Below are 15,252 nucleotides of genomic sequence, written 5' to 3'. Positions count from 1 at the left end.
ATAAAATTTATTCAGTGTTCTCAAGAGGAATATAAAATTTATTCAGTGTTCTCCATAGGAATATTTAATTCACGACAGAAAGGATTCACTTTACATGGTGAGGCTGGATTGATTGTCAAGATGCAGCATGAGTAAGTCACATGAATTTAAAATCAGTGATTATTTCTGACTGTCCACTATTTGAAAATGTCCAGTTGTACCATGATAAAAGTATTCAAAACTTATACTTGGAATTTAGTTACTAATGGTCAAATAACTCAATCTCATTGGTCGGTGAAATCTTCCCGCAGTGATATTTTTGTTTGCGATGCTGGGGGCCAATGTACACAAAATGTGTACGTTTGAATTTTCAACGAGCACAAGCATTAAAATCCTACCGTTCTTTGAAGAATCAACTTTCCGACCCAATAACAAATGCTTTCGAAACCTTTCTGAGTCACTGTCTCGATTATATGAGGAGTCTAACCTCGAAAATTCGTATCAACTATATCGCCGCCAGAAACAGTGACAGCTGAAAACTTAGGATGGCCAGCCTGCGCGAATAGCCGCTAAAACTCGCGCGTGCGCAGTTAATTTTCAAGTTTCAAGAGATCGTCCCGGCATAGGTAGCAGCAAAATGTATTTGACGAATGAAATTTTTGTATTTTCTTACAAAACCAACAAAACCCTGTTTCTATAAAAACATTTACGTGCTGTAGTTCTGTCACTGCCACGTGACCCGTTAGTTCCATTTAAGCTATTGGAGCGCTAGTGTCGATTTCGTCTGCTTCTAATCGACTCGCTGAGGATGCTAGTCAGCCATCCAGTTTAGTCTATGACCGCCCGGCTAGCGAACTTGACGGTTGACGTATCGCTCTGGCTTGAACCACGTGACACTTATGCCAGCCAATCCTGGAACACGTTTACGGTCTAAACCACGGTTTTCTAGGCGTATGGTCTAATTGTAAGTCGAATTTGCTGTAATTGTTGAGCTGAAATGGGGGCAGAACGATTGAAATTCACACAATCAGTGGCGCGAAGCGATATGCTAGTGTCGAATGAAGTAGAAGGAATTCATATTATTACTGATTCAAAAATAATTCACGCCTCGTCACGTGGTTTATTTGTTCATTATTATTTACAACTGCACATTTATATGTATAACTACAGGTATAATATATGTATGAATGTATATTCCTCATTATATTTACATCGTCATTTAAAGGTCATTATTATATGATTATAGATAGAAATTTTATTACCAATTACGATTATGGCGCGTTTATGAATGGTTTTAACAATAAAAGCTCGACCTATGTAAACTACCATTGATTATCACTCACTGGCACGTATACAATATATAGCTGTATATTATACGTAATCGCGATGCTTACAATGTAGTATGATATATTACCTGAAAATCTACTACGACGTATAACATTCTTTCGATAAAAAACGATCCAGTTAATAACATTATCGAATTAACATGCGCGTGATTTATGCCCGATATTCCCCATTAATTAGTGACTTCAGTCTTGGACTATAATTCTATAAATGATTACACAGTATAACGTATTAGGGTCTTTTCAAGTAAAAATCGGAAATACTAATTTTTCCTTTTGACACGAGTACGAATAAAATTTCAAGCAAGTTATGTATTGTTAAGTCAAATCTACTCTGGCTTGAAATACAATATTTTCATTCATTGCTTTCCTATTTTTATTTTCAATTAATTCCGACCGGAAGTCGATGTTTCAGATGACATACTTCTAACAATCTCGGCTTAAGCCCATGTTACGCATTAAAAGCATAATGTCAGACTAAAAGGAAGAGTGGATCACATGACGAAAAACCGATACCGATTTTTTTCATTAAAATACCCTAATTATATATAGATATACCCTCCTATACTTATATATTACGTATAATATGGCAAAATGTAATATGTATAAATATTCTCATCGCGTGTATAGCAAGTTTGGAAGGTATATCGATAAACTCAACTATAGGTATAAAAACAGAAATTCTCTCAATCAATTCCTAAATTTGAACAAAGTTACATCTATTACATTTAAAATTGTATATTTATTTACCTACGCGAACGAATAGTGTAGTATTCTGCGAAATCCGCCTATTGGCAACTTCAAATGCATATATATACGATGATATCCTTGGCTGCTTTTACGGCAATTTGAGGAAAACACGTCGATAAATTACAAGTCAAAAAAAAAAAAAGAAAAATTGCCAACATACGCGTCAATATTTAGCTTCTTAATTGCATGAATATAAATGAGAGGAGACGACAAAAAAAAAACCAAGTCTGTAAAAGAAGACACTATCAAAAGTATGTTTTTTATCATTTGATCGTGCGATTTGACGGGGTATAATGTGAAAGTTAGTGGCAACCGCAGCTTTTAACGACCATATTTTTATACTTCTTTAGCATGACGTTGTTGTCATCCAAAAAGTAGAGAACCGATATCGGCGAAAGTTTTGTCGGCGCGCAACACGGCTTTGGAACTTTTCCCGGGGTTACCAGATGCACCAGGGTCTGCACTATTGCATGGTTGGTTGCATTCATGTGGGCGTTTAAAGGAAAGTTACATTCACCGCTGCAGTAGTAGGCATCGTAGCCATTCGGCGCAATGATCCAATCCTAGAAGAAAAGGAAAAATAGAAAATAAATAAAATATCCCACCTCCGAACGCGATTAACCATCTTATCGTCACGTAGAATAACCACTTGCTTGAGGCTGATTTCTGATTAATTACATGTTGTTTACCTGCCACTGCAGATCTCTGAAGTTCACGTAAAGCGTCTGTATCTTGCACGTTCTCGCGTTCGATTGAATCGAAGGATCTGAAATCAACAAGCACAAAATGAGAGGCGTGTTTTTTCACAAATTTCCACTTTGGATTCATTGCTTCTTTTTGATTTACCTCAAACCTTTGATATATGAAATGTAGCAGTATAGGGTGAGCAGACTGTTTTACAATTTTCGTTGTTCGTATGGAAATTGATATTGGATAGAAATTATTTAAAGCATGGTTGGTAGGTAATGATGAATCTTTAGTACCAGTGTAAGGGTTACTTCTGTAGTCAACACTCGATGTGTCGCTCTTCTTTCGCCGTCGAGCATCTCGTTTCCGTCTTACTCTCGCCTCGCGGATGCCCGAGCTTTTGAAAAACGCAACCATGAAGGGCTGCTTGTCAACATCACCCCTCGAGCCAACGATCCCAACATCCTCAGGTCTCATTTCGTGCACTAAATGAAACGGTAACAATAAGTAAATTAATTATTGCGGTGTAATCGTGCAGAGTTCAGCATTGTTTTTCCCCTTCCTGATCCGAACATTTATCCTGTTCTCCCAGGTGTAATAGAGGATTCAAAATAATGACGCACCGCGGTTGCTCGCAGCTGCGGCTAGTGTGTTTATTGGAATGGCTTAGGCGAACTACTTGTCGTGGCAGAATTTATTAATAGCCCAACCTTCATGAATATTTACTATTTATGAATCTGTACGATCAGCGCAAGTTTATCGCATGTATCTATCATGCCATTCACTTCGGAGTTATAGACAGACAGCCTGGCCACAATTTTTCAAATAACTATAATTATCACGATGTCGTACATGAACAACAAGCTAATCGGACTTCGCGCTGTACGAGTAACAATTTAGTTTCGTGCAGATTCTTGCACCCTTTGAGAATCGAGCCTTTCCATCTACGTGAAAAAGTTGAATCACTACTTTGTTCAACGAATAAAATAATTCTGACCATTTTTTTTCAACCATCAATGAGAAAACAAACGTACCTACTCATGCGCAATTAGACCGACGATCGGCGATCGGCAAACCTGTAAGATTGATCTGAATCTTTACACGCGAGGGGAACCAGTTGTGGCAATTTGAGAAAGCTGGTAAATTGAGCAGAGAGGAATGCACGTTAGCGGTTTAACGATCGTGTGCAATGTATTAAAACGACACCTGCGACAACGGTCGGTATTCCCGCAATTTAAATGAATTCCAAGCCAAAGCCATGCAAACGATGTTTCACACGTTCTCGTCGGTTTTGTTGTTAAATCGCAGAACGTGGCGATTAATGTTTTTCCGCTGTCTTTTCTCCGCACGAGTATGGTCGCGGATTCAATCTAGATGTGCAGCGATGCTGCAGGATCCAGTGGTCGTTAAACGTGTGCGTGAATACAAGAGCGCATACAAGCAACAAGTTTGTCTTTGCGCCGCGCCTAGATCCAGGAGTTCGTCTCTCCGGCTCTTCGGCTCGTTCGTCCTCTCCTCTCCTCGCCGCTATCGCACAACCGGTTTACAACTTTGATCATTCAATATAAAACACAGGATCTCAGCTTTCCGCATCATGGCTATACACAGTATTATACCTATACCTTTATTAATGCACGCATGCAGCTACAGCTACGACGGTGCAGGATGTCGCTTATGCTTGAACATTAACACTATTCGCGTCAAGATGCGCATGATTCCATTCGTCTCTATCTATGTTTCAAACCACGCGGCTTTAACTATTCGCAATGAAGTAAAAACCGATGGAAATTGTTCTCTTTTTTAAAACTTCTTAATCGAATATTACGAACAATTCTTACCATCAAATTCTTGACAACTGGACTATGCGCTGGATCATATCGATTTGAAAAGGCAAAAAAACGTATCCAAAAACGATGCAAATATTGTGGGATTTTTTATTTTTGACCATTGTCTCCACGTAATTTCGTATGCATAAAAGCTACGCTGAAAAAAAAATTGAAAGACAAAACTGCGTTACGCGCAGAAGCTTTCGAGAGAATTTCGAGGTGGGTGCGAAGTGCGGTCGTTGTAAACTTATATTTGCCCGACAGCTGGGAGGTGTGTTCGGTTTTATATTTAGACATATCGATAGCAAGAATTTAAAGCCAATCGCCGTTGGCCATAATAATTCGACCGGCGTTACGTATACGTTAATATATCCAATGGGCTTATTACATGCCTTTGCATAATGATATACGACGGTCACGAATGGCGGTAAAAGACCGGGCCGGACTTCCATTGATCTCTCATTTAATACACGTATTTTTACTCACCGGATCGATCGGCTGGATGTACAGACAGGTACAGCCCTCGATTCGCCTCAGGATCGTTAACCCAGTGCTGGAGAGGCTCGCTAACGTTTAGAGTCAACCAGCCTTCACGACCGGTTGATGTATTCATCGCATCTACGTACTGCAATTCCCGTTCCCTGCAGCGTGCAAACCATCGATACGTGAAAAAAAGATGCGGTAAACACGCTTATGATAAACGTTCACTTTTCAAGAACAGTTTTTGGATTTTGTAACAAGAAAAAAACATGTCGGTCTCTTCTCGTTTTACCCTTGAATTAATCCGAACAAATAAAAGGTAGAAGGAAAAAAAGGTGGAATCAGGAAACCCGTAGTAAATTAGGAGAGAGTCAGAACTTTGTAATATCTGAAAATTAGAGATATTTTTGCAATACTTTGAGAAACTTTGTGAAATTTTATTTGTCCCAGATAGTCAGCAAGAAACTAAATAAATTTTTACCCGCCGAAAATATCGTAGCTGCCGTAGTTTTTGAAAATTAACTTGTTTTTACGTGTCAAGTGTTTGGATATTGAAACCGAGGATACGTAGGCTGCACGTTTCAATTGAGCCCTAACGTCTCTAAAATACAGAGTGGCTGGTTCATCTCCTCGCGAGTAATTTGCCTCAATTACGGAATAGCGTTTCCTGTGTCTACCCGTAACTTACTGACCATCGTAGCTTTTCACCGAACACGATACAAGTAATAATACAAAGTAGACAACAAGAGACGGTCATCCGCTCGAAAAGTCGTGTTGAATCGTCCAGCTGTTTAAGTGAATAATTTCGTTATACTGGAATTAGCAAATGAATCGTGAAATATTGGAACCATCCAGACAAATTGCAGTGATTTCGAAACGACAATGAAATCCTGCAGGTAGACGAAGGCTCAAGGTATACCGAAGCGACTGTTGATGCCCGGTGTTTTCGGGCCCAAAAATCTTCTGTTTTAAACCTCGGGTCACCCTAATTAGGGTCAGAATGACGTGGCTCGGAGAAACGGTACGAATTCCACATTGCAAGGCCACACAGGTATAGGATAACAATGCGCGGGATCGGGAATACTCATCGTTAGCGCACAAATTACACTGGTACAATGTATGTCTAATGATAAAAATTTTTGCACTTTACCCGTCTTCGGTGCGCAGCACTCTGTACGCCGTCACAACGTAGGAACCTTGTTTTTTTTTATTTTTCAAATCCGGACTTTGGTAGAGCCTCAATTCAGCGCCTATTATGGATTCTCCCGGCGGTACTTCCGACACGTCGAACCACAGCCTCTTTCCACGCTCGTGACGAACCCCGGCCACGTGGTGATCTGCAAAATCGTTATTTGTACAGGCGGTGTCGGATAATTGACGAGAAATTTTTACCTTTCAACGAACAAAACGCAGCTCGTCGTTCATCGGTTGCTTAATTTTCTCTTCATTTGCTCAAGCGGCACTGGGTATAATAAGTCAAAATACACTGATCGGTTCTCTTTGTGAAAAGAGCATAACTGCCTCAAGATGTGCGAGATCGAAGTTAGTAATGTTGACAAAATCATCAATTATTACGAAAAATTTTGGGATTATCTGAAATTTAGTAAACCGCGTACTTCGTAAAGCAAAACGCGCTTAAATTTCGAAAGCTCGGTTACTCTAAAATGATTTCTTAGCTGCAAAGTGGTAATTTTTTTTTAATCAATTTTTTGTTACGTTAATTTTACCAACTTCAATCTCGTGACAAATCACCATTTTACAATTTCATGAGATTTCGAGTTTGTAAAATATGAGTACGTTTCACTCTATCGCGATTCACTCGTGTATCTCAACGGATCCTCAAGTTGCCAAAGGACAATTTCTGTTAGACTAAAAATTTGTCAATTGTAAAAATCGTTCGTTAATTTAAGTGAGAAACACACCTCTATAACATTGTTATCTTCTAAAAATTTTCTCAATTCTTTCTTGTTTCTCTTACATTTTTCCAATCCTACAACGGACAATATTTCCGTAGGGTATTAAAAATGTTTTTATAAAAGCTGGATCTCCGACTGTGAGATGTTGATCTATCCACACGCTTATACCCGATTAACCCATAGAGATGGACTTACAGCCGATGGGATAGCGATGCAGGAGCGTTACTAACAAGCACCGTACCCACGTAATATACACGTCTACCAATTTCGTGCAGCGTATAACGCGAGGATTGTTTTAAGGTGCTCCGGCAGCATTTTCCCGTTAATCTTGGTAGCCTGTTTCTCTTCTTTTTTTCTCTCCTTTTTCCTCTCTCCGTTCGTCTTTCTCACAAGACAAGATGAGTCAATATAATCTAAATTCTAAGTAGGACAGCGGGAGGGACCGCAGGGGACCGAGGCCCGTACAGGGCCCAGGTAAGAAACCTCCCTCGAGGCCTCATCGACCCTCACCCTCCTCGGAATTGTTCGATGCCGCATGTTAAAAACAAGCGTTTCAACTCCCCCGTCTTTGCCGTCATTTACAAAATATTCGGACCACCCGGCCGGGACGACTCGATTACTAAAAGTTATATCGCTGCTCATTGTTTTAGAAATCTATTATTAGTAGGAGGCACGAGACCGGTGAAAAAACAAGAGGAGTTACAAAAAGTAAGAAACGATGCGTAATAAACTGTTCGATATATTTACAAGCTACGATCAACTCGACGTCAGACTTCCAGTTCATGTTGCATAATTCATTGGGAAATTATTGTCAATGCATCGAGTATAGGTATAAGGCACAAGATTGCATGGTGATTATTTTTCAGGACCTACTTTCGAGGCACCTACGGTGTTAGGTGAAATACTATTATTATTCCGCTGCTGCTGATAGTGGTCAGAATTCCCTTCCGGCGTTATTCTACGCTCAGGTATAACAAATTGTAACAAACACGTGAATACGTCGAATTAAACCGTTTCTAATATTGCTGTTATACCAAACGTGAGAAATACTTTTGACTCGTCACTATTTTATCGTTTGAAAATTTTCGTGCCTAGCTCATGATAGGGAACGTGACTACGTGCAGTGTGCGTGTAAAGTATAAAGGTGAAAAATATCCTGTTTATCTATATTAAATGAACTATATATTTCTATAACATTTTACTTTCTGTCTTCATTGATTTCTGGACGATATCGAATTTCTCAATGCGTACAAATCATAGGGCAGAAATTTTGCAAACAAGATTCAAAAGCTTTTTACTGATTTCGAGGAGAAACGATGTTTCAACGCATCACGCGGAATGTCAATTATAAATTCTTACTCGGTGACGCGAAAAGAGACAGAAAGAGAGAGAGAGAGAGAGAGAGAGAGAGACAGATAGGAATGTGAAGACGGAGAGAAAAAAAAATTGACAAACATGGCCATCACTCGCTGACATTTTTTAAACGTAGGTACTGGACGACGATCTTTCCCATCATTCTCGTCTCGCCAGATTATCATAAATTGGTGAATACTTCTTTTCGCATGGAATGAAGTTTACAGAAAAATCTGAACATTAAGTAGAAATCTGTTTATTAAATATTGCCGAGAGTCGAACAAGGCAGCCGGAGAGTTTGGTGTTAAAAATATGCAAATTCGTATTTCTCGCTAACGAAATGTCACAGGAGTGTTATGTATGATGTACGTCCATGATTGCGTATTTATCAGGGCCGTGAGCATCTGCATGATTTAAATATACTTACTCGACGTGTACGGCGTAACCTAATGAACACGTCAAATTAACGGGGCTGTCGAACAATTTCGAAACGAAGAAACGCTACTTTTTATGTCTACAATATTGTTACACTATCTCAAAAATCCCGTAGGAACAAACTAGTTAGTTTAATGTTGTTATATTCGAATTTGGTCAATCATGTATTCAAGTTCAACGATGTTTCGACTGACAGGAAATTAATGTAACTTAGACCGTGTTCAAATCACTCAATGACCAGACCCATCATCGTGTGCAATCTGCGTTGTAACGATTCTGAAGTAACGCAACTTTCTTCTATATATAATAATTTTCCCAGTTTTTTTTTTCTCGCGTTGATTTTCGATTGTTGATACATCCCCTAATATACGTAAAACACTTTCAGTATTCCGATTTTAATATCGGGTGCAATTGACTGACTAATCAAATCGACAAATCGTTGAAACTGATTGTAGGAAAATACAGAAACGCGGCGGGAAATACAAGTAATTTTGAATTTAAAATTAAACAAGGGCTTTGACGCGAATTGATTGACAAAAAAAAAAAATTTTCGTTCATGCCAAATTTTGCCGCTGTTCCTGTTTTTTTTTTTTTTTTTTTATACTCACTGTGCGCAGCAAAGCTCATTATAACATCGCTCTGGTCAATTGCTCTGAGGTCTTGTCCGCTGAGATCAAAGTGCCCGCGGTCTCCTTCGGGTTTTACGGTAGACGACAAGTCCTGATCCTCCCCCTCGCCGAGGGTGTTCCTGTATATGTCGAGGAGAAACTTGGGCGCCGATCGTTTCACCTGTGGCGGATGTCCGCCGAGTCCTCTGGGCCGATCGGGTAGCCCCAGGAGGTTCAATATTTCGTGTTCAACTTCCTGTCTTTCGCGCTGCGTAACTACACGATGTATAACCGTCTGGTCGAGACCATTGTCGACGTAAAGTCCGCTCAGACGTCCCTCCGAGTCGCCGATTTCGGTGAAGAACAACAACAACAACGACGAGTACAACGCGACGATTGACAATTTACCAAAACGGAGCATCTTCGATCTCGTATGAAGAAACAAGGTCGACTCCCTCGGCAGAGTTGCGCCCTGCGCCGGAATTTGAATTTCTCCCGCCAATTTTCACACCGCTTATCAGTATTATCACTCGATATTTTTCTCTCTCTTCTCTTATGCACTGCGGGAAACGTGCCGTCGATGTTTATGTTTATCTTTATCTCGTCCGTTTTACTGTCGTTTTATCCCCGTTGATTCGCTTTGTTTCTCAATGATTTTTCGCCTTTCGCTTTTATCGAACTTGTTATACTATAAACAATTTTTCAAACTCTCACTTGCACGTATTTATTTACTTAATTTCACGCGTCTCTTTTTCCCGTACAGAGCGAAAGCAGTGGTGCAGCGTTTCCTCGTTCGTTCGTTCACCATTTAATTCCTCGTGATCACTCCGCAGGCAATGCTAGTGCCAGTCTGCTTGTCTGGCCCGATCGCCAACCTGCCTCTCCGTATAACTTCTCGCAAGGCCTCAGGCACAGGGACGGAATAAGAGGTGGGGTTCCCCCTGCGCCTAATGCTCAATGGCGTTGCAGCTACCCTGGAACCCGACTTCGGTCTTAAGCGAACGAAAAGGACAAAAGACGTGTTGAATTTTTCAAATATCGAACGTGTTTGTCATTCGTTGACATTCGCAATCAGGTCGGTTTTTATAGGGACCATTTTTATTCAGAATCCGACGCTGGAAGATCAAGATTTAAGTAATTTTCGACACCCGAGGTGCTTGCACGTCGATCATGTCCATTCAAATCACGCCAAATTATGCTTCTGGAAGCTTTCTGATTTTTCCTGAACGCAGATTCCGGTTCGCTCAGAGTTAATTATTACGCGTATACATTCAAATATCATATTCTCCGAAATGTAGAATACTAATCAAATTTGATTATAGCTGAAACACGCGCGCTTCTGAAACACCATTTTTATGTCTTGACGCTACATTTTGGACATCGGTGTTTTTCCTCTCCTTTTTTTTAGCATAGTTCAGACCTGCTTCCGAATCTACTTTTACACCGCTCATCTCAAAGTTCAAATTTTCGTACGCTTATATTTCCGCATAAATTTGAATGGTTTCTATCTGGGTTTCTATTTACTGTTTCATTATGAATAACGTTTAGCGCAAATCAGAGCAATTAGAGCTAAAAAGAGAGCTTTAAGATTATTTTGAACATGTTTCTGGTTGCATATTTACGCGTGTTTTGTTGTTGATGTTGTTGTTGTTGTTGTTATTGGTGTAGGACAGTTTCTCGAAGAGCAGGACGGAGAGCGAAAGATAGAGAGAGTAATGTTTGGGTGAAAGTATTTATTGCGGTACGGGATATGCCGGGGTTCGATCAAAAATTCAAGACATCGTGCAGAATGGCACAAAAACGGCGGTTATAATTGAAGCCATCAAATGGCACTGATCAGTTATAAAGCTGACAACTTCTTCGAATTCCATCTCGTAACTTGCTTATACCAGAAGTACAGTAGCGTATGCCGTAGTGGCGAAAATGTAGTGAAATATAATATTCTTTTCATGAAGAACTCATACAAATGCAATTTTTCAAATATTTGATGCTGAATTGGGACATTATATAGATAATTGATATTTATTCAGTCTCTTGTGAATCATCGTGTAAAAATTGATATGTATTTTTTACCAGGACGGTAGATCTAAAGAAGGCTGCTACCACCGATCGTTGAATGAATAACATTTTTACTGACGGGGACAACTAATTAGACTGATGTAGCCAAAGTGTGTGTATGTGAAAAAAGCGGACTCGATAAAATACATAAGCAAAGTTTCATTATTAATTATGAAATGATTTATTGAGTCATCATTTAAATCGTTGGAAAACTTGCGATGGGGTCTAAAACCGTGATTGCTTTGGATTACTGAACCGTTCTAATGATCGCCGGAAGCGGCAATTTGAATGTAAATCACGAAAATATTGAATCTTCAACGTACCGAGTATAGCGGCCGATTTGAACGAAATTACGAGAAACGCGGGCTGTACAAGCTGTCGTCGGTGTTCAAACACCGTGATAACATTGTAAAAAATAATAATTGTACGGCCCTGTCGAGTCGACACCGACGTGGATGCTAGGTAATACGGGATGAGAAGATTCTCCTGCCGAAGAGGAGGCTCGCGGAGGAGAGAGAGAAAGAGCGAGAGGAGAGGGGCACGAGGATGAGAACGGAGAAAAGAGAGGCGCGGAGAGGCAGGTAGGGAGGCACGAGGTAAAGCAGGGAGCACCGTCTGTTCACGTGTAAGAAATAACTAATAAGATAAACAAGTATGTACGTATATACATACGTACCTACGCACTTATACACGTAAGTATGCACGAGAGCTGGAGAAAAGCCCGCGGGCAAATTCCCGACTACGAGTATTACATACGTATGGAATTCCATGTCGCGTATATGCATGCGTGTATTCGGCATATTTGAACGAACGTTTCGTACATATGCGAGAAATCGACGTAACTGCTCTGCACGGTGCTGCACGTTCGCCTTGCCTTGGGGGTGATCGTTATTAAATCTTGATTAACGATACTCGGAGTCACCGATTTTCCTCAGCGGCAGCGCGCCTGCTTGCGCACAAAAACGGTGCCGCAAAGTCTGCGCCATCCAACAATTCCCAACTCGCATGTCTCTTGTAATAAATTTCTCGCTCTTCGAACGGCCGCACCAGACTGCTTGCCTCTGCCGCAGCCCGACAACGGCGACGATGCACGTATAGTACGTACGTACACGTAACACCATACCAATGGTCATAACTCGGACCGGTTATACTTGACCCATCCGTTTGCTGGACCAACTCCTACCGAAATCAAGTCTTGACTCTCGTTCACGGCGATCTAGGCCCTCCTTTACCGCATTATTTTCTCCGTGATTAATATTGGTTTTCTTATTGTAGCTGATGGGAAACAAAGCATTCTTGTCCCATACCTCTTACTCGTATGTCTTCGTTGTCTTCCATTAGAGATATCCTATCATCGTTCGAACAAATGCCAGAAAATATAACATTCGGCGTAGATAAGAATCGGTGAAACATTTCAACATTTTCCATAATTCCCGCGCTTTTCTTTTATTAATCTAGTTACATTGCATAAACTTCTTTATATACTATAAAAGAAAATGGAAAATAAATGGGCTGGTCACAATGCCAGATGACAAAAATTTCGGAATAGTTTCACAAAAAATCCAAGATATTTTTTTACTAAAAACAAGAAGAAACTTGAATTATTCGATTAGAACACTGTTTATCGTTTTCACTTTTTGTAAGTAGAAAATGTGTTTGGGTCAAGAAATATTTTCATACAAACACAACTTGGTTTACCTATATGTATAGTTTAATGAAAATAGTTTTTTTTTGCAATCGCAAACATTGTACAAGTTATACAATGAATCAACTTTAACATACTCCAGCTTCTTAATTTATAGTTAGAGAAGAACAAAGAATATGGCGATAGTTAACGAAAGTTTATACCACATACGCTAGTTTTATTCAAAATGAAATTGATTCGAATTATCGGTTTGTAATTTGTCAAGTGCATATGATAACTGTAGTCTAGTTTGTTTATTACACAATACGAGATTGTCATCAATTCAAATTCTTCAGCTAGACACAACGTTCACTTCACATACTTTTCCATAAACTTTCGATGGAATTCACTTCTTAACGAGTCATTTATGAACACATCCCGCTTTTTCTCAGGTTCTGAGCGTGCACAATTCTTGAAAACCACATCATCGTCCCACCTCCTTCTCACTTTCATGTCTGTACGGCCAGGCTGAGCTGAATAATTAAGGAGTGGGTTACCGGAAAGGATGTTTTCCATGCGTATCCGCTCCTCCTCTTGTCTCTTTTCTATTTCCTGGTAAAAAAAAATAACAATTTATAAATCAACAAATCAGTAATCGCAGGGAGAGAGAATTTATCTGTATCCAGGTGCGTTACTTTTTTGGCTTGATCGGCGGCACGTTCTTTCTTTATGCGCTGAAGTTCAGCAAGTAATGCGACTGTGTCATCCTCATCGCTGTCAGAATCGGAATCGTCTTCGTCCAATGGATCGTCGGCATCCAAACTAGCTGCTGGTACTTGATCGATTTTCTGTCTTTTCGCTGCGACAGCCGAACCATCACGATTTGCAGGTTCAATCATGCGACGGTTCGACGCCTTCTCTTTTTCCCGCTCACGTTCATCCAACTCTTTGCGGAAATCACGGCTTCTCAACTCATCTGTTGTTCCCTGTCCGTACTCTCTGTGAAGACAATTTTTAGGTTACGTGAACTTTCTGGTTATGACACGATGTATTGAAAAAACACACGAGGACAGAGATAAGACACGCGAAAATGGTATCTTTGCACTTGTACTGTTACCTGTATTTCAATTTCGTGTGAGACGGCAGATCCCTGCTCGAGTATTGTTTAGAAATTGCGCTCAAATCCTTCTCTCCGCGTCCCTGACCTCCGCGCGCTGGCTCGAACGTCGGCCTCGCAGCTGTAGTCATTTTGAAACCAGCGTATAACGAGCCTGCGAATCCCTCGGGACGATGATAAAAACTACTTTAAAACACTACTCAGATTCTAGTTTACACTTGGCTATTTTTTCGCATACGCTATTGACGTATGTACTTGCTGTGACGGGAGCAGTAAATTTTGGTTTGGATTTTGTGCCATGAACTATGGAAAACGACTAATGTAACACAGAGGCGGCAGTCACAACCACCGTCTCCGCTACCTGCACTCGTGTGAAGTTGCGCTGGTCAATTTGTCAGATATTACCATGGAGCATATACTACTGGAGATAGCTTCGCGTGTACAGAAAGTGTGGCGAAGGAGTGAGATAGAGCAGTTATGCCATGTACAGCCTGTCTCTCTCGCTCTACAACCTGGTTGGCCGATACGTTTCCTCTTAACCGAAATTCGAATTTTAAATTTATTTCTAGGTGACTGGTTGGACGGATCCCAAAAATTTTTTATATCCGAACTCCGTAAATGGCGCATGTTCAGAAAACATGAAAATTTATTTTGAGTCTCGAAATCGAAATTTTTTTTTCCGGACGCAAAATCGCTTGCTTTTATAAAAATTTCGTCCTCGCTATCGGACAGTTCGTCGTATTTCCTTCAGAAATCATGCAAAAAATTTCTCAGAACATCACGGGGCTGGATTTCGGAGGGGGGTGGCCACCTTATCGTGGTCACCCAAAATACTTAGTAGTAGTCTTTTTCTTACTCCCTTTACAGTAAGTTTAATTGTGAATTTATCATACCTATGTTGACCGTGTCTTCAACTACTTGGTTTTACAAGTATCTCTGGTGTGTATGTGCATGTATATACGCAAACATATCTATAAGATATGTGATCAATGAACCAATGAATCGATAAAGAATATATCCCATGGTGAAATCATTGATAATGCATTTATTTAATTTTTATCGATAGACGGAAAAGG

At 40.1% G+C, this 15,252-nt stretch overlaps 2 protein-coding genes across 2 annotated transcripts; both read right to left on the bottom strand.

Annotated features, from left to right (window-relative positions):
• Positions 1-1,071: 1,071 nt before the first annotated feature.
• LOC124176855 (protein 60A) lies at positions 1,072-10,361 on the bottom strand. Its single transcript, XM_046558652.1, has 6 exons — positions 9,378-10,361; positions 6,216-6,402; positions 5,072-5,226; positions 3,056-3,244; positions 2,762-2,838; positions 1,072-2,635 (listed from the first exon to the last, which is right to left on the bottom strand). The coding sequence occupies exons 1-6, from the start codon at positions 9,796-9,798 to the stop codon at positions 2,375-2,377; spliced, it is 1,290 nt and encodes a 429-aa protein (XP_046414608.1). The 5' UTR covers positions 9,799-10,361; the 3' UTR covers positions 1,072-2,374.
• Positions 10,362-13,358: 2,997 nt separating this feature from the next.
• LOC124176856 (protein CWC15 homolog) lies at positions 13,359-14,530 on the bottom strand. The gene is made up of 3 exons (XM_046558653.1): positions 14,177-14,530; positions 13,755-14,058; positions 13,359-13,671 (listed from the first exon to the last, which is right to left on the bottom strand). The coding sequence occupies exons 1-3, from the start codon at positions 14,305-14,307 to the stop codon at positions 13,429-13,431; spliced, it is 678 nt and encodes a 225-aa protein (XP_046414609.1). The 5' UTR covers positions 14,308-14,530; the 3' UTR covers positions 13,359-13,428.
• Between the last annotated feature and the right edge of the window lie 722 nt (positions 14,531-15,252).

Source organism: Neodiprion fabricii, chromosome 2 (assembly GCF_021155785.1).
Source record: "Neodiprion fabricii isolate iyNeoFabr1 chromosome 2, iyNeoFabr1.1, whole genome shotgun sequence".
Taxonomy (NCBI): Eukaryota; Metazoa; Arthropoda; class Insecta; order Hymenoptera; family Diprionidae; genus Neodiprion; species Neodiprion fabricii.
The sequence above is the reverse complement of the archived record's forward strand: the minus strand, read 5'-3'. Positions and strand labels throughout refer to the sequence as shown.

Excerpts from the sequence above, each read along its gene's own strand:
- LOC124176856 (XM_046558653.1), bottom strand. The coding sequence starts at position 14,307 with ATGACTACAGCTGCGAGGCCGACGTTCGAGCCAGCGCGCGGAGGTCAG. Across the intron at positions 14,059-14,176 it reads CACACGAAATTGAAATACAG|AGAGTACGGACAGGGAACAA; the intron begins GTAACAGTACAA and ends TTGTCTTCACAG. Across the intron at positions 13,672-13,754 it reads CCGCCGATCAAGCCAAAAAA|GAAATAGAAAAGAGACAAGA; the intron begins GTAACGCACCTG and ends TTTTTTTACCAG.
- LOC124176855 (XM_046558652.1), bottom strand. The coding sequence starts at position 9,798 with ATGCTCCGTTTTGGTAAATTGTCAATCGTCGCGTTGTACTCGTCGTTG. Across the intron at positions 6,403-9,377 it reads AATGAGCTTTGCTGCGCACA|ATCACCACGTGGCCGGGGTT; the intron begins GTGAGTATAAAA and ends ACGATTTTGCAG. Across the intron at positions 5,227-6,215 it reads GTGCTGCGCACCGAAGACGG|GGAACGGGAATTGCAGTACG; the intron begins GTAAAGTGCAAA and ends TGCACGCTGCAG.